Source organism: Coenobita brevimanus, chromosome 104 (genome assembly GCF_032717465.1).
Source record: "Coenobita brevimanus isolate Jiangsu-jjx chromosome 104, ASM3271746v2, whole genome shotgun sequence".
Classification (NCBI taxonomy): Eukaryota; Metazoa; Arthropoda; class Malacostraca; order Decapoda; family Coenobitidae; genus Coenobita; species Coenobita brevimanus.
The window spans coordinates 17,558,431-17,573,702 of NC_137057.1; the positions used below are offsets into that span (position 1 = coordinate 17,558,431).

The 15,272-nt window shown below is 44.0% G+C and overlaps 1 protein-coding gene and 1 non-coding gene across 2 annotated transcripts; one reads left to right on the forward strand and one right to left on the reverse strand.

Moving 5' to 3' along the window:
• The first annotated feature begins 4,099 nt into the window (after positions 1–4,099).
• LOC145416193 (5S ribosomal RNA) lies at positions 4,100–4,218 on the forward strand. Its single transcript, XR_013900236.1, has one exon. It is a non-coding gene; the product is annotated as a 5S ribosomal RNA (ribosomal RNA).
• A 6,717-nt stretch (positions 4,219–10,935) lies between these two features.
• LOC145416024 (SCAN domain-containing protein 3-like) lies at positions 10,936–12,840 on the reverse strand. The gene is made up of 3 exons (XM_080285124.1): positions 12,590–12,840; positions 11,337–12,408; positions 10,936–11,007 (listed from the first exon to the last, which is right to left on the reverse strand). Exons 1-3 carry the CDS (start codon positions 12,838–12,840, stop codon positions 10,936–10,938), a joined length of 1,395 nt encoding a protein of 464 aa, XP_080141250.1.
• Between the last annotated feature and the right edge of the window lie 2,432 nt (positions 12,841–15,272).

Sequence of the window (15,272 nt, forward strand, 5' to 3'; positions counted from 1 at the left end):
AGATCCATTCATTTTGAGATGCCTGGACACACTGTTTAAAAGGGTGATCACAGGTTGAAGGAAATACAGACAGAGGAAGAGAGTTCCAGAGTTGACCTCTTGCATACATGAAAGACTAGGAGTAACGGTTAACTCTTGCATTAGAGAGTTGGACAGAAAAAGGAAGTTTGCTGTTGGACAGGTGCTACTTGTCTGCGACAGTGGTGGAGGGATGCAAGCAGACAGTTCAGAGGAGCAGTGGCAATAGAAAAGAGATAAAGATACATCATTGCAACGAAGAGATAGAGGATGAAGGAAGCCAGAGAGAGGAGAAGAGTTAATGAGATGAAAAGCCTTTGATTCCACCTTGTTGAGAAGAGCTGTATGTGGGAAGCCTCCCCACAAGTGAGAGTTGTACTCAACACAGGGGCAAATAAAACCCATGTACTGTATAAAGTCAACAACTGTGCAGGGGAAAAAAGGCATGGAGTCACCTTAGCATACCTAAACTCTTGGAAGCAGATTTTAAAAGATGATCTTTCCAAGTTAAATCCCGGGACAGTGAAACCCCAAGTACAGTATGTTCAAAGACGACACAGGATTGAGTTGAGTATTGTTAAAAATTAGAGGACATTCCTGTGATAGATTTTGACAGATAAAAAGATGTATGAACTGGGTTTCTGATGCATTAAAAAAAAGATTACTTGTACCCCAATCAGAGATATGAGCCACATCAGGCATTGAGTGTGCCATAGCCTCATCCCTTGTCTGTTGAAGTGACTGCTGCGATGGATGCTGCAGGAAGTGGATCCAAAGATGAAGGGTGGAGTCATCAGCATACGAATGAATTGGGTTAAATGTCCAGCATAGACATTGATGAATAGATGGAAGAAAGTTGATAGGACAGAGTCCTGAGGAACACCACTATTGATAACCCTAGAAGAATGGTGGCCATCAACAAAAGCAGCTATAGAATGACCAGAAAGGAAGCTAGAGACGAAGGCACACATAGTTGGACACAAAGCGTTAGGCGGCAGTTTGGAAATTAAAGGTTTATGCCAGACTCGATCAAAAGCCTTTGAGATGTCAAGTGCAATGGCAAAGCTTTCGTCAGAGTCTTGACAGGAGGGAACATCAGTTCATTGCATGGGATGACACTGATGGGGCAGTTGTTTGCTTGCAGTTTGATGGATCTGCTCAGCTAGACAGACCAGGGTTACTCAGCAACAACAACAACAGTGACAACAACTGAATTAATTCTAATCAGAGAAGATACACTTGATGTTTCTATAAAGATGTGTCTGTACTGTATTGGGGTCATGCACATCTCTATTGGTATATCTGGGAGTGTCTCAGTTGGATCATGCTGATAACCTTGTTTGTGTAGATGCATAGTCGATCTTATTGTTAGCATTGAAAAGATGATTCTCCTATGCTGACAGCATTTGGGTTCCAGCCTGCATTATACTCTACCATGTTATAAAAAAAAAAAAAAGTAACTTCTTGGAGGATCCAAAGGAGACACCCCCCCTTCCTTCCTTCCTTGTAAAAAGGGCAGGACCAGTCCTAAAAACTCTTCTGCAGTAAAAAGAACAGTATCATCAGCAAATAAAACAGGCAATTTCCACACTCGTCCCTGCCTCACAAGGGACATTTCAGCATCCACTGCCCTATCATGTCTTTCTTTACAGCATCAGCCATATCATGTATAGCTACTGTATATGAAACAAACACGGAGACATGACACATCCCTGTTTCAGTGCAACATTCAAGCCAACGTTCCTGTTCTATTCACTCCCCCCCACCCCCCTCACACACACATTGCCACCCTGCACCCTTGCACGTACTCTTTATAACATTTAACAGTTTCTCCACCTATTCTGCATATTCTCAGTACAGTACTACTACAGTCTGCTCTGTTATATGTAGTCTGCTGATCAGTGAAAGTAGGATACCATACACCTTCACCATCTCTAAATACTTTTATACATCTAAGAAAAGATTTAGTCTGCATGTGCCCATCCCTTCCTAAAACACCCTTCTTCCTTCCCTACCATTCCTGCAGTACTCTCCCTCACTCTGTCAGCATTTCGCTTACAGTTCGTTCTTCCCACTGTGCTGAAAAGGTATCTCCCATTGACTACCTGACACTCCTTTTCCCATGCATAAAAGGAGGAGTCTTTTGGAAATCTGCCATATTCCAAGCCAGCCAACACAATTTTCAGATCAATTAAATATACCAATATCTCTCTTCCCTGTATCAGCATTTTGCCACACAGCAGTTTTGGGTCAACTTGAACCCTCTTGTGTTACATGTAACCAATTAACATTTCCATATGTGGATATACTGTAATTCTTCCAACTGAAAAATTACACTAATGGGACTGATAGCAATATGCAAGACAGCAATATTTAGGTGCATTACTGTTATATGGCCACCTGGCCAAATATATAATGAAATGTGTTGTGTTTCAGATTAGTGTTGGGAATGTGCAACTGGAGGATGGTTGACTAAACTAGTGTATAAGGCAGCTGGCTGTCGGTGCATAGAGGACCTGATGTGAACTTGGTTAACACCAGCTGTTCAGGTAATACAATTACTGTACTGTACTATGGTATGATTCACATATTCATTCTTTCACTCTCCTCCATCTGTACATAAGGTGATGTTCAGTACTGTAATGTTACCAGTTTCACTGGGAGTGTTGGAATCCAGAATCCCTCTTTTTCCCATTTGTGTCAGTTATTTTCCTGCAGTAAGTATGGGAAAATATTAAACGAAAAAGGGCAGTAGCTAAATGTTGGAAAGTTCCTTATCATACATATTTGACCATACTGATGCAGGTTTATTCTTGTAAGATAAATTGTGATAATGCAGATTTCTACTGTATATATTCTCGATTTGTGCTAGAAACTATAAGGGCATTATTGTCATTAGTAGTTAATACAATACAGAAAAAATTGTGAATCATCCTTTTTACAATTTAATAGTACTCAATGCAGTTCTTATCTCTGCTGTTACAGGTCACTAATGAGAAAAGGTGACTGTATGTCTGCTGTTATGCCACGTCAGAGTTAAGTTTTTGTAACCAGGGAATATCTGTGTTTTGAGTATTGTAAGAATTTCAGTAATGCCAACTACTGTACAAAAAAGAAGGGCGTATAGAAAGAGATATTATCAAGAAAATGCAGAGCAACTTAAGGCTTGTGCTAGAGCCAGGTATTACTTAGACCCTGAGAAGAAGCGAGAGGCTGCAAGAATAGCTTCAAAGCTACAGTATGATGCACATCGTGATAAAAAGAAGGCTGCTGCAAGGGCCTTGTGCCAGAGAAAGAAGAATATTAGGGCCCAACAGCCAGAAGAGCTTGAGAAAATGAGAACTGCTGCTAGAAATGCTTCTGAAGCCTTGTATCAAGAAAAGCCTGATATAAAGAAAGCTGGAGCCAAAACCTGGTTTCAAAGAGAACCTGAGAAAAAGGAAATTGCAACTGAAACCTGGTGTCTAGAAGAACCTGATATGAAGGTAGCTGCAGTTGAAAATTGGTATCAAATACAGCCTGAGAAAAAGGAAGCTGGAAGTGACACCTGATAGCAAGAAGAGCCTGAGAAAAATGAAGCTGTGGCTGAAACATGGAATCAAGCAGGGCCTGAAAAAAGACGATAGATGCTTCTAAGGCCCACCATTTAGCAAAACCTGCCATTAGAGCTCTAAGTTGAGCAAAACCTGACAGAATATGAACATGCATTTAGGAAAATATCAGTAAAACACATCTGAAAATATGTTTTTATAAAATACACAAAGATGTATAGATGCTTCATTGACCTTGACATGGCAGAGATTTTTGTGCTCTTTTAGCCTATTTCCCCAAGAATGATGTACTACAGTCATGAATCCTTTCCATAGCACATTTTCATGATTAACATCATATTCCAGTGTTAATCTCTTGTTATAGATTTAGCATGAAAGATGAAGAAAGGGCAGCTTTGTGGCTAGTTATTGTGAATGGAGTGTAGGTAGAGGATGTATGTAGGTATGTTTCTGACAAGGTTCATTAGTTGTTTGAATGTGGCAATGTGTGTCCTTGCAAGGTATGATTTTTTTTTCTCTAAATGGAAAAAACAAACGGCCATACCACGTTGAGTACACAGCTTCCCGTCCAATCAGCGAAGTTAAGCAACGTTGGGTCTGGTTAGTACTTGGATGGGTGACCGCCTGGGAACACCAGATGCTGTTGGCATAACGTTCTCCCTACGTGTCAAGTGGGGTTGGTGGAGGATTAGTGCCCCTCCCTGTAAAACAATTAACTCTAAGCCCTTGGCCACCCCGTTTGGGATACATGGCGTCTGGCAATGAATGAATGAATGAATGAAAAAACAATTGAGGTAGTGTGTAACCATGTCATTTTTTTTCTCAAAGCAGGGAAACAACTGAGGACTTTCTTTTGTTAACACCAAGGTATTATACAAACAGTCCTTGTTATAAGTCAGGTAGCTTTGTGTTAAAAAAATACCCCTGTATCACAACTTCTTCCATAAAACTGGTAGAATAATTTCTCGTTTAATACACTTTCAGTTACCATACATTTTCACTGTAGCAGCACTAGTAGCAGCAACCCCAGGCCCATCTGGACATGAACCCAGTTGACTGCAGGCTGAAGTTGTTTCAGTGAGCCAGGTGTTGCTATTTCATTACTTTTAGGAGACTGTCATTGGGTAGTATCTAAAAACAATCTCAGTGAGCCATTCATACAGAGGGCACAATGCTAATCCCAGACCACATTATTAACCCCTTCAAGCCAGTGGTTAATAGCTGTACTCTCATTACTCTAACTTGGTCTAAAATTGACATCCCTTCATCTTGAATGCTCAGTTGGAACAGTAAAGGAACATTAGAATATGATGCTCACCACAAAAAAGTACTATGGAAGGATTTAAAATTGTCTTTTTGTGCCGGTGAGGTATGTAAAATAACCAGCAACAGGACAAAAACCTGGGCCAAGCTAGCATGAAAGGAATATACAGTAGTTTGTTTTTGCTGCTTTCAGATTATTACATTCATCTGAGAAGAGGTTTTTACAAGAGGAGGAGTTAGAGGTGTTTAGCTTTCATTAACCCATTCAGTATGAGACCTCTTAAGCTGAATAAAATCATCTGAGGGTGGGGATGGTAGTAGTTTTAGCTCCACATTCATCTGAAAAATGAACCTGATGCACTGCTGGTCTAGCAGATCTGAAATTCATCCTCCTCCTCGTGAGGGATAATGAAAGAGTTCAGGGACATCTGCATAATCAGAGAGTTGAGCGACCTGGTTGTTTCAGTACCAGGTACCCCCTAACTGGGGGTTCTTATTGTTGTTGCCCAGTGATCTGTCTGATCAAGCAGACTTGTCACCTGCTGGCAAGCAACTGTCCCTACAGGCCTGTCCCATAGGGTCCCTACACTGTTGATGTTGTGTTTGGATCTAAGTGTGGCATGTGCTGTACAATGCACCATTATGTGTATGTGATGTTGGCCTGTTCTACAGCTGTACAAGCTAAGCATGTGTCATTTGTGATGCCCCCCAACCTAATTTTAAGCTGGTAACTGAGGAGGACTGGGCGATGTCCTGCTCTAAGCCTAGCAAGAAGAACTGGATCATAACTCATTAAGGACACCTGTGGTGGGTGGATGATAGGAGTGGGGGCTTGTAATACAGTATACACTTTTGATCAAGGTGGAATAGTGCCCCGCAACATAAGGTGAATATTTAAGTGTTTCTTTTTTGCTAGTGTTGGAATGTCTTGTCAATGGGAGAGGCAACTGAACCCTGAACTTCTTCTAACTACTCCTTACTTAGCCTCACCTCCATCACATATGTTCTCCAAATAACAAAATTCCACACACTCAAGAGACTCTCCAGCAAGACCAATCCTTAATCGCCTATCAGTCTCTGCATGCTCTCCCTAAACACCGCACACACAGAATCAGCATTATTTCACAGCCTACCTCTAATACCACTACATCTTTTATGCACCCACTTATTACAAACACTGCATAAGATAGCGTTACTTCTCACACTCTTGTGGCAAACTGTACATGGCCACATTCCCTCTGCTTTCACAGTTCCACTATCAGCCCAAGATATTATCACTCTTGCTTTATCCACATTTACTCTCGAACCCTTTGCCCCATTCCATCTCTCCACTTCCCACCTCTTTCCTCTGCCTCCCTATCATCCTTTGTGACCAAGTAGCCAGCATTCAACATCTCCCATGACAGTCCAGTTTTGATGTCACATGAGAGAGCTTCGAGCACCAAGATAAACACTATGAGACTCAAGGTTGGCCCTTGATGTACACCAGCATTTATGGGAAACACATAACTCAAACCTCCATTCACTCTCAGATGGGTGCGAGTACCCTCGTACATTGCCATAGCTACTCTAATCAGCCACTTCTCAGTCCCAAGCTTTCTCATTGCCCATGCCACGACTCTTGTCTGTTCATTTGCAACAACTACAGTACTTATATTGACAGAAAGTTAGAAGGTGAGACCTATAAATTGTCAAAAGGAAATTTCATAATTTGTGGTTGTCCAGAACGACAATTTTTCCCTCTGTTCAGTCCCCTATCCATGAGGTCCCATTCTATGAACTCAAGTCTTTTTCAGTGTACCTCCTGCAACCTTGCCGTCAGTGTTCACACCTCATCCAGTGCACCCAAGTTGTCATCCTCCATCCTCTTCACATGCCCAGACAGTCTCATCTACCCCTTATCATATCACTAATGCATGCATCCCATCCTCTAAACTCTTCATTCGCAGTCCTAATGCCCCAGGCCCGTCATTCATGGATGCATTACATGTAAATCCAGTGCTCATCGTCACTGTATGTTTAAACCTATGAATATCCTCTTCTTTTGCTGCCCAAGTGTCACTACCATACAGCATTAGGCTATACTTTTAACACATGCCATGCACAAGGACCCCTTAGCACAGGGGGAGAACCCTCTCAGTATCAGGAGAGGCAAATACTCCCTAAACTTCTAACCACTCCTTCCTCTTGCTACCAAGTTAGCTTCAGCCCCACCTCCAACACATAATATTGTCATGTCCCCAAATAACAAAACTCCTTCACACACCCAAGACTCTCCAGCAAGATTAATCCTTTCTTTTCTTTCTCCTGGGGGGCGCGGTAGCACAGTGGTAGTGCGCTGGACTTGTAATCGGGGGATTGCAAGTTTGAGCCTCGCCCGGGCTGCCGTGCCGGGAGGGGTAGCTCCCTCCTGTAACCCTAGCGGGGCTATATAGTCCAATACAGGGCTTAGTTCGGGGGAACTCCATTTCTCCCATTTTTTTTTTTTCTTTCTCCTGTGTGCTCTTCTTTACATACTGCACACACAAAATAACTACCGTATTTTGCAGTCTACTTCTAATACCACTACATCTCTTATGTATCACAAACACTGCACAAGATGGAGTTACTTCCCACACCTTTGTGGCAAACTGCACATGGCCACACTCCCTGTGTTTTTACAGTACTGCCAGCAGCCCTAGTTTTATCCTCATTTAATGCTAGTGCCAACTTTAACATATGGATGTGAAACTATGGTGTGGCATGAAAATGAAAAGTCATGAGTAAAAGCAGTGGAGATGGAACTGCTAAGGATTGTATGTTGAGTACAGACTGGGTAGGATATGGAATAATGTGATTTGTGAAAGATGTGGAGTGAGGAAGTCAATGGACACCAGAATCGAAGATGAGATGGTTTGGCCATGTGGAGAGAATGGATCACAATAGAGTCTAGAAAAAGGCTGAATGAATTTGAAGGAGAGAGGAGGCAAGGTTGGCCAAGAAGATGGTGGAGGGATATGGTGGATATGTGCGTGAGGAAGAGAAGTTTGGAAGTTGATGAGGCTAAGGGACTGACAAGAGACCGAGCTGGCTGGATGAGTTTTGTGTGGAGAAGCACATAACCAGGGATTTGGCGCCCCTTTTTAACGTGATGGCATTTGGATTGACTCTATCAGATAGGTATATGTGAAGCTACAGAACGTGGTGAAATTTTTTTGGCCTTTCTGATGGAGCCAGGATTCCGGGGGCTTGAATGATGAGTGAATGGAAGCGTGACCCATTGGATTGGGCAAACTTAGGCTGTCCGGACATTGCTACTCCTCACCCTGCCCTAGGGTGGGAAACGAGGTCCAGATGATGATGATGATGATGATGATGATAATAATAATAAACTGTTTAGGTAGGACAGACCCAATAGTTACGTATAGGGTACACCCAGTGGCTAGCTGAGTTAGAATCATTAGTTAGGCGGGGTAGACACAGCGGCTAGGTCGGGTATATAGGTTAAGTGGGGTAGACCCATTAGTTAGGCAGGGTAGACCTATTAGTTAGTCAGGGTAGACCTATTAGTTAGTCAGGGTAGACCTATTAGTTAGGTGGGGTAGACCCATTAGTTAGTCAGGGTAGACCTATTAGTTAGGCAGGGTAGACCTATTAGTTAGGCAGGGTAGACCTATTAGGTGGGGTAGACCCATTAGTTAGGCAGGGTAGACCCATTAGTTAGGCAGGGTAGACCTATTAGTTAGGTGGGGTAGACCTATTAGTTAGGTGGGGTAGACCCATTAGTTAGGCAGGGTAGACCTATTAGTTAGGCAGGGTAGACCTATTAGGTGGGGTAGACCCATTAGTTAGGCAGGGTAGACCTATTAGTTAGGCAAGGTACACCCAGTAGTTAGGCAGGGTAGACCCATTAGTTAGGCAGGGCAGACCCAGTAGTTAGGCAGGGTAGACCCATTAGTTAGGCAGGGCAGACCCAGTAGTTAGGCAGGATAGACCCAGTGGTTAAGTGGGTACACCCAGTGGTTAGACAGGGTAGACCCAGTGGTTAGGTGGGTACACCCAGTGGTTAGGTGGGGTACACGAAATAGTTAGGTGGGTACACCCAGTAGTTAGGTGGGGTACACCCAGTGGTTAGGTGGGTACACCCAGTGGTTAGGTGGGGTACACGAAATAGTTAGGTGGGTACACCCAGTAGTTAGGTGGGGTACACCCAGTGGTTAGGTGGGTAGACCCACTAGTTTTTTTTTTTTTTTTTTAATGCAAGGAAGAAGGAACCAAAGGCCACGATCCCACAAACTGTTCCTTCCAAGAATAAAAACACTACAACAGAATGCCAGATTCAAGATCCTTGTCATTTCGAGATGCCTGGACACACTGTTTGAAAGACTGGCGATCATAGGAAGTAGGAAAAACAGACTGACGGAGACAGTTCCAGAGCTGACCTGTTGCATACATGAAGGACTGGGAGTAACGATTAACTCTTGCATTAAAGAGTTGGACAGAAAAGGGATGGGAATTTGTTGCTAAACGGGTGCTACGCGCCTACCATAATGGTGGAGGGATGCAAGCAGACAATTCAGAGGAGCAGTGACCATTGAAGTAGCGATAGAAGAGATAAAGATGCAACTGTTCAGAGATAAGACAGGTTGATGGGTGCCAGTGAGAGGAGAGTTAATGAGACGAAAAGCCCTTAACTCCACCTTGTTGAGAAGAGCTGTATGTGGGGAGCCTCCCCACACATGAGAGTTGTACTCTACACAGGGGTAAATAAAACCATTGTATAAAGTATACAACTGTGCAGGGGTAAAGAAGGTACGGAGTCGGCTTAGCACACCTAATTCTTCGATGCAGATTTTACAAGACATGTAATATGATCTTTCCGAGATAAGTCCCAAAAGAATGAAACCCCAAGCATGTTTAAAGACAATTCAGGATTAAGCTGGATATTATTAAGCATTAGTAGGTACACCTGTGGAAGATTTTGTCGGGTTGATAGGTGTAAGAACTGAGTCTTTGATGCATTAAAAACAAGATTATTTTTACCCCAGTCAGAGTATGTCATAGCCTCATCCCTTGTTTGTTGAAGTAACTGCTAATATGGACACTGTGGCAACCGAATGGAATGGTGAAGGGTGGAATCATCAGCGTATGAGTGGATAGGGTTAGATGTACAGCTTAGAAGGTCATTGATGAATAAAAGGAAGAGGGTTGGTGACAGGACAGAGCCCTGTGGAACACCACTGTTGATAGATCAAGGAGAAGAACAATGGCCGTCTACAACAGCGGCTATAGAACGACTAAATGAAGGCACAGATGGAAGGTGGAGCAGACCAAGTGGTTAGGTGGGGCTGACAATGCGTTTAGCTAAAGCTGAGAATGTGGTTAGGTGAAGCTGACAATGTGGTTAGGTGAAGCTGACAATGTGTTTGGGTAAAGCTGACGATGTGTTTAGCTTAAGCTGACTGCTATGCGGGGTGTTTTTAGTCCGACCTCTCGTCCTAAAAACGCCCGCGACTGAGCGGGGTCTTCTTGCCGGACCGGAAGTAAAGCACCAACAAGGAACAGAGTATAAAAACTCGGCAGTAGGCTATACCTTAGCACATCTATTGTCTTAATTCAAAACACCTTACAATACAAAGACAAAGAGACACTGGATATAGAATGGACAGGGTGACAGAGTTGCTTTTCGGATATAAAGTGTACCCAAACACAACAGTGATGTCACGGCCAGAATACAGTGATAGTCATGTACATAGATATTGTCGGTCACTAGAGCGCAGCATAGGTGTTGGGGTTAGGGCATAACTGTCATTTAATGTTCTCAACCGGATACACTACCGTATATGTGAATGGAATAAAGGGTCAGGTTGGTTAATATTACTAGGCTATACACTTTGTAGGGCGCGAGCCGCGGCACACGGAATTGTCACTTAAGCCGTGGCGACAATTTCCATATATCACAGTTGCCTTACTATTTGTGCTCAATGACCCTTGATTTCTGCCCTTGTATTCATATACACTGTTCGTCACTTTATGTTATATTCTTATGGTTCCACTGTCACTTTCACTTCTGTCTAATTTACTTAGACTTAGGCATGACTTGGGGGATGCGTTAAAGTCACCACTAGGCCCCGGGTTCCCGGGGGTTAACAGAGGTGGCGCCCTTGGCCGTTCCTGATACGAGGTACCGTGTGATCTGCCCACAGACCAAAACCATCGTACGGGAGAGTTCAAATTATCGTATATGACCCTCGAAATCAATGCTTACGCTGCTTAATGAGAGAGAGAGAGAGAAAAAAAAAAATGTCAAGATCCATTCAATTCCAAATGCTACCCTCAAATGGTTCAGGTTGCAACCAATTTCTGCTTTTCGTTTTGATGGCAGCTAGATATGCAAACCCTGATCTGCACAGATAGGTTGTAAAGAACGGCAACAGCACTTTCACAGCCTCACTTCCAAGGACTGGTTTCTCCTCCTCTACTGTGGTCCAGAACACTGCTAGTGACTGTTTCATCATGTTGTACCTCGATGAGCTCCTCTTGCAGATTTGGGATGGAAGACTCATCTTCTGAGAGGTCTTCGACGTGGACATCGAAGGGTCTGCGCCCCCATTTGTATATCTCATGCAACTCTTCATCCGGAATGTATCTCTCAAACTTCTCACTCAACTTCTCAAGGTGCTCAACAATGACACTTTGTTCGTCCAGAAGCGTGACGTCTTCATCTTCCTGAAAAAGGTTCAAGAGTGGAAAGGATGCAGTTTTCCCCCGCTCAATCGTTCCCTTCCACGACCTCAGTTTCGCCTTGAATGCCTTGAGCTTTTCTGACACAAAGAGATGAGTTTTTTCTGCTCCTTGCATGGATATATTCAGCAAATTCAACACTGTAAATATGTCTGTTGGATATGCCAGTTTAAGCAACCACCTTGGTTCTGTAAGCCGTGATGCCAGTGCATGTTTCTTCTCGCTCAAGAAGATTTCAATCTCTGCACGCATTTCAAACACTCTCTGGAGCACTTTCCCTCGGGACAGCCACCTGGCAGAAGAGTAGTAAAGCAGGTGTTCATATTCCGACCCCATATCAGAGCACATCTGACTGAACAGCCTTGCATTCAGAGCTGATGATTTAATAAAATTCACTATTGGAATCACATCTTCTGTCACAGAGTTAAGCTCAAGTGACAGTTTCCGGGAGGCAAGGTTTTCCCGGTGGAGCAGACAATGAGTCATTATCACTGCGGGGTTGACTTGTTTTACCCTAGCGGTGATACCCTGATGTGCCCCTAGCATTGCAGGTGCACCGTCCGTGCACACACTGAAGCACTGATCCCAGCTGAGGCCTTCTTTCTTGATGAAGCTGTCAACCAACTTGAACAGATCTTCACCTGTTGTTGTCGTCTCCAGCCGTTTACAGAACAAGTTCTCTTCCTTGTCATTCTTCCCTTGGTACCGCACAAATTCCAAGAGCTGTGCATCGTCACCCACGTCAGTTGACTCATCCAACTGCAGGCTGAAGTTTCCCTTTCCTTGATGGCAGCCACTACCTGTTCTTTGATGTCTTCCGACATCTCTTGAATCCGTCGGCGAATTGTGTTGTCTGGCAATGGAATAGTTTATTTATTTTTTTATTTTTTTACCGCATCATCTCCGAAAATAGTACAAACCACATCAAGGACCGCTGGCTTCACCAACTTTTCGCCAATTGTATGTGGCTGTTTACACTAGCAGTTCTTTTTGCAGCCAGATAGGATGCAATTGTTGCTTGTCGAACAGAATACACTCCTGTGTTCATAGGGGTGTCCAACCGCTGACGCTGCAGTTGTTCTTTCCTCTTGAAATACTGGCGGTCTTTCCACGCCAGCGTCGGGTGTTTTCCGTGGAGATGGCGCTCGAGCTGGTTTTCTTTAAGCGACTCATGGCTGAGCACTTCCCCACATCTAACACATTGAGGTTTTTCAACCCCACGATCGATGAGAAGCGTAAACCCAATGTCAAGGAATTCTTCTTTGTACACCCGCTTTCTGGACATCACTGAAGAATCCGAAATGAAATTTATACTTGCTTAATAATAAATCAGACAAAAAATGCTGTTTGGTACCGTTCGCCAGGAGGGGAGAGGGGGAGGGAGCCAAGGAAAGAGGAGGGGAAGGAGCCAAGGAAAATGAAGGAGGGTAGGAGGCCAAGGAAAGAGGAGGAGGGGAGGGGGCCAAGGAAAGAGGAGGGGAGAGGGCCAAGGAAAGAAGAGGGGGAGAAGTAAAGAGGATAGGGGGCAAGGAAGGAGGAGGAGGGGGAAGGGGCAAGAAAAAGGAGGGAGAGGGGGGGGGCAAGGAAGGAGGAGGAGGGGAGGGACAAGGAAAAAGGAAGGGGAGGGGTAAAGAGGAGGAGGGGAGGGGGCAAGGAAAGAGGAGCAGGGGGAGGGAACACAGAAAAAGGAGGGGGAGGGGGCAAGGAAAGAGGAGGAGGGTGAGGGGACAAGGAAAAAGGAGAAGGAGGAGTAAAGAGGAGGGGAGGGGGTCAAGGAAAGAGTAGGAGGGGGAGGGAAAGTGTGGGAGGGGGAGGGGGCACGGAAAGTGCCCCCTTCCCCTCCTCCTCTTCCCTTGCCCCCCTCCTTCTCCTCCTCTTTCCTTGTCCCCCCTCGCTCTCTAAATATGGCGGACGGTACCTTTCACTGACATACTTTGGTGCAATATTTCGTCGGCAAGTGAAATACTCAGTTTCTTTCTCATATTTACCTAGGAATTTTAAAGAAAGACTGAGTGAAACCTGTACAGCACATTGCAATTCAGTATACGGGTAAAAACACATCAACTTACCGACAGAAGATGAACAAGTTGGTAAAGAGTGTTTCCCGTTACGACCATACAGCTCGAGTGGTGGCCTGTATGAGACGTGCCTCCAGCCATGCAGCGTGTTAGTAAAAACATCAGCGGAAAATCCGTAGACTTCTGGCGGAATTCGTAGTAAAGAAAAATATATAAACGTAATTGTTGATTCTTGTTTATGTATTTATGTATATATTTATTTATATAAAATTATAAAAATGTATATTCAATGTTGGTATCCCTGAGTGCCGTGCGCGTTTGGTACGTGAACAGCATCTTGTGTCCTGCAAACGTGAACCGTCCACGTTCAGTCTGAGCCAGGACTGGCCACTTTATCAGCAGTACATAACACAATCTCCAAAATCCTCAACCAATATGTGAATATATGCTGCAAACATCTCAGAATCGGGAATTGAACATGTTTGATATTTTGAGAGCTTGGCGACCACAGGGTTGGGACAGGGGGAGTTGGAGAGTAAAAGAAACTGAAGCATGGTTAAGAGATGTGATTTAGAGAGAGAGTGCCCATGAGTTAGAGTGAAGAAGAAACTGCAGTATGGTTAAGAAATATGAGTTAGAGTGAGTGAGTGAGAGCGCCCTTGAGTTAGAAATAGTAGAAGAAACTGCAGTGTGGTTAAGAGATGTGATTTGGAGAGAGAGTGTGATTGGGAGTGCCCATGGGTTAGAGAGAGTGGAAGAAGAAGAAACTACAGTATGGTTAAGAGATGTGATTGATGGAGAAGTGACGATGGCAGGCCCAATTGTTACCCTGGCCACCAGTTCACAGTATAATTGAGCCTGTTGTTTATATATCATGTTGGTGTTGTCATTGGCCGTACTCCTGTATCTAGTGTTGTAAGGTGTATTTGGCAACAGAATACCGGGTCTTTCTACTAGCTCGATTTCTGTTTAAGTACCGTCATTATTCTTACCGCCTCCACCACCACCACCACCACCATTAGCGTCATCATCATCTCCTCCTCCTCCTCCTCCTCCTCCTCCTCCTTCTCCATCATCATCATCAAAATCATCATCATCATCGGCGACGCCTTGTTCCCCCTGGCTGTTTAAATCTGACGTAAATGTTTCTGGATGCTGCCTCATCCTATCGCTAAGTAGGAGAGTTAGCATGATGGTTGTAGTAGTGTATAAGCTAATTTTCATAGTTAATGTGCCGTGCAGTGTTTATTATTATTATTATTATTATTATTATTATTATAGTCAGTCACAGCCCGAGGACTTAGTTGTGGTTCCGTGAAATTCGAATGAGTCTCCTTGGTTACTAGTCAGATCAACCCCCCCCCCGTCCCCCAACCTGTAGACTAGGTCGTGTTTACGTGAAATTAGATGAGCCTTAGTTATGGGGTCATGTGAATCTCCTTGGTTACTAGTCAGATCAACCCTCCAAACTGACTACACTTGGCTATCAACCGAACTGAAATGGGTTAGGGATCATAATCAGGTTAGAATTGGGATAGGGATCATTATCTATCTATTGCCAGACGCCTTAATCCCGTAAGATGTGGCCACAAACAAATCGCCTCCACGTCGCCCTGTCCCCCGCCATTTCACTGCCCTGCATCCAGCTCACATCCCCCTCTCTCAAATACCTCTCCACTCCATCTCTTCATATCATCCT

Excerpts from the sequence above, each read along its gene's own strand:
- LOC145416024 (XM_080285124.1), bottom strand. The coding sequence starts at position 12,840 with ATGTCCAGAAAGCGGGTGTACAAAGAAGAATTCCTTGACATTGGGTTT. Across the intron at positions 12,409-12,589 it reads ACCCCTATGAACACAGGAGT|ACAACACAATTCGCCGACGG; the intron begins GTATTCTGTTCG and ends TTCCATTGCCAG. Across the intron at positions 11,008-11,336 it reads TGCAAGAGGAGCTCATCGAG|ATCACACGGTACCTCGTATC; the intron begins GTACAACATGAT and ends GTCTGTGGGCAG.